The 2,880-nt window shown below is 32.3% G+C and overlaps 1 protein-coding gene across 1 annotated transcript; it reads right to left on the minus strand.

Annotated features, from left to right (window-relative positions):
- Positions 1-277: 277 nt before the first annotated feature.
- On the minus strand, positions 278-2,616 carry LOC143602752 (putative phospholipid hydroperoxide glutathione peroxidase). The gene is made up of 6 exons (XM_077079763.1): positions 2,182-2,616; positions 1,319-1,395; positions 1,172-1,233; positions 923-1,041; positions 630-797; positions 278-474 (listed from the first exon to the last, which is right to left on the minus strand). The coding sequence occupies exons 1-6, from the start codon at positions 2,434-2,436 to the stop codon at positions 445-447; spliced, it is 711 nt and encodes a 236-aa protein (XP_076935878.1). The 5' UTR covers positions 2,437-2,616; the 3' UTR covers positions 278-444.
- Positions 2,617-2,880: the final 264 nt, after the last annotated feature.

The raw sequence follows: 2,880 nt of genomic DNA on the forward strand, positions 1-2,880 counted from the left end.
TTTGTAGGGGGAAGTTAACGTACAAATAAATTTAACATGCTAATTTTGAGAATCAAGTAGAGTAATTATATATACAAGTAGATAATTATGTAATTACTATATCACCCTTGTATATATAATTACTCTACTTGATTATCACAATTAACACTTTAATTTCATTTGTATTTGATTCAAACCCTTATTGTGTAACTATGGTTCTTTTTTCCTTTTTTTTGTTAATTAGACTGTAAATGTAAAAGAAAGAAAATAACCTATTGTTAGTTCTTTAGACAAGATGTATTAAAAAGTGCATTCATTTACATAAACTTACAGATACAAGTATACTACTATTCGCTTTCTATCACAATAAAGAAAGAGACGAATCATGTGACGATGGATGTAAAACGAAAACTCGTATAATTTGTATTAGAGTGCGGTTTCTGGGACGTCGAACATGTAATAATACTATGCAGCAAGAAGCTTCTTTATGTCCCTCTGCACCACAAAACAACAGTGAATTTGATAAAACTGACATAAATGGGAGAATTTCCCGTTTTCTTTATCTTTAACGAGTCAAACGAGTAGAAGATATTACCAAGAACAATGAATTAAATGCTTGTGACTTGTTACATAAAGTATTGTGTACGTACCTCGATCTGAAGCGGGGAAGTAGTAGGAGGATATCTTTCGGCGACTTTCCCGTTTTTATCCACTAAAAACTTCTCAAAATTCCACTTCACCAAATCGCCCAAGAACCCTCGGCTACTTGACTTCAGAAATTGATAAATCGGGGCGGTAAACGGGCCATTCACATCAACCTGAGGAGTATAAGATATTATATTAGTCCTTCTGATTAATCAGTTTATTACATAAGTTTGAAACTATTCTAAAATAACATAACTTTGTACAAAATCATACATAGAAATAAGTAAAGAAAACCAACCTTGTCAAAAATTGGGAATTCTGCTTTGAACCTTGTACAAGCAAATTGTTTAATCTGATTGTTTGACCCGGGTTCTTGGAACCCAAACTGATTACAAGGGAATGCCAAGATTTCAAGTCCTGCATATGAAGATTATTAACATTTATTTTCGTATGTTTCATCATGCTAATTAACTTATGTTTCATATCAATTTTATGAAACTATTATCAACAAGTTAATATGATAGCCTAGGATTTCATAGCCACTGACCTTGATCTTTGTACTTGTTATAGATTTGAGTGAGCTCGGAATAATTAGATGAAGTCAAACCACTGAAACGAAAGTAACCTTTAGGTTAAAAAGGTATTATTCATCTTAACTGCATTTAGTTTAATGAAAAATATAAGTAGAAACTACCATTGTGACGCTACATTGACGATTAATAGAACCTTGTCCTTGAATTTGGAAAGAGGGACATCCTTTCTATCAATATCCTGCATTTCAGAACAAATATACCAAAGAAAAAAATTGAAATTATGATTTGAATAAAAAACTTCTTTCACATTGTCAAACAAGAGATGCATAGCATAGGGGCATGCATGAAATCGTAAAAACCGAAAAACCCAAACCAATATAACCGGACCTTAACAAAACTGACGATTTGGTTTTTATAAATTTGTAAAAATCGAACTTTCGCTTCGGTTTTGCGTATAATGAAACCGTAAAAACCAAACCGAACCAAACTTATTGATTCTCATTTTTTATTTTGAATTTATAGTAACTTATAAAAATTTAATATATCGTTTAACCCAAATATTTTAGCCAAAATGTAAAATACTCAAATAAATTATTAATTAATAAAACAAATTAGGCCTAAAGTTGGTTAACATTTTTCTTTTGCGTCCGAAAGTTTCAAGCCTAAAAAGAAAAACAAAAAAATCGAAACGGAACCAAACCCGACTAAAAACCAAAAAAATCAAAAACTGAACCGAACCCAACTAAAATCCGAAGAAAACCAAAATTTTGGTTTTCGGTTTGACTTTAGCCAAAACTGAACCGGACCATGCACACCCCTAGCATACTCTATACTAACTGGAACACACAATATCTTCATTACTATATAACATAACTCCATAAACTTTTGTGGGAAATTAAGGAAAATGGGCTCAATCAAACGAATGCAATAATAGATGAATCTTGCAAAAATCTCAAGAAATCATTATTATCACATCCAATTCACCAGCAAAAGTATAACATATATAAAAAACTAAATCAATTACCTTAACAGTAAAATCATAAATACTCTTTCCAGTAGCAGCAGTAGCAAAAACCCCAAATTCCGATTTTGGAGAATCCAACGAAAACCCAGAAAAGATTCCAGCTTTTAAAGCAAACCCATGTTGCAAAAACCCAGAATTTGATGACCCGAGTAAAGATTTGACAGACCCAGTTGAAGAAGGTAACTGGGTTCGGTTGGATTTAGAGAAATTGAAACATGGGGAAGTGAAACTGAAGGAGCAAGGTACGGATGCCATTGTTTGATTAATGAAACTGAGAAGAAGATGAAGGTGGGTTTAGGGGTTTTAATGGGATGAATTGGGGGGTTTTGGTGGAATGCTTTAAAATGGAAGTTGCTGGTTTGGATTAATGTGAGATTGTGAAGAGGGGCCGGAGACAGGACGTCCATAAGCAATGAACGGCGGTGAAGATGACAACTCGTACGTAATAAACGAATGTAGAACCAAAAGAGGTGTTTCTAGATAACTTATCAAAATTTTATTTTCTTGATAAAATAACAAAACATATTCTTTATGTTTGTACATTTTTTCAACGGTTGTCATTTAAAAAATTTAATGGTAGAAAACATCATTTACGTATAAAAACTCTATCACGTTATGTTCTTTGGTCCTAACACAGTTAACTTTTTTCGTTAAATATGGTCATGTGCAAGGGAATTTTTGTAAATTTACACATATATT

Source organism: Bidens hawaiensis, unplaced genomic scaffold, assembly GCF_021521415.1.
Source record: "Bidens hawaiensis isolate Kalapana, Puna unplaced genomic scaffold, B.hawaiensis_p1.1 tig00001961_1, whole genome shotgun sequence".
Taxonomy (NCBI): Eukaryota; Viridiplantae; Streptophyta; class Magnoliopsida; order Asterales; family Asteraceae; genus Bidens; species Bidens hawaiensis.

What these genes read in the sequence shown, in the direction of transcription:
- LOC143602752 (XM_077079763.1), bottom strand. Translation starts at nt 2,436, where the DNA reads ATGGCATCCGTACCTTGCTCCTTCAGTTTCACTTCCCCATGTTTCAAT. An exon ending in GTCAATGTAGCGTCACAATG is followed by an intron (nt 1,234 to 1,318) that starts GTAGTTTCTACT and finishes CTTTCGTTTCAG; the next exon opens with TGGTTTGACTTCATCTAATT. An exon ending in AATTCCCAATTTTTGACAAG is followed by an intron (nt 798 to 922) that starts GTTGGTTTTCTT and finishes TATACTCCTCAG; the next exon opens with GTTGATGTGAATGGCCCGTT.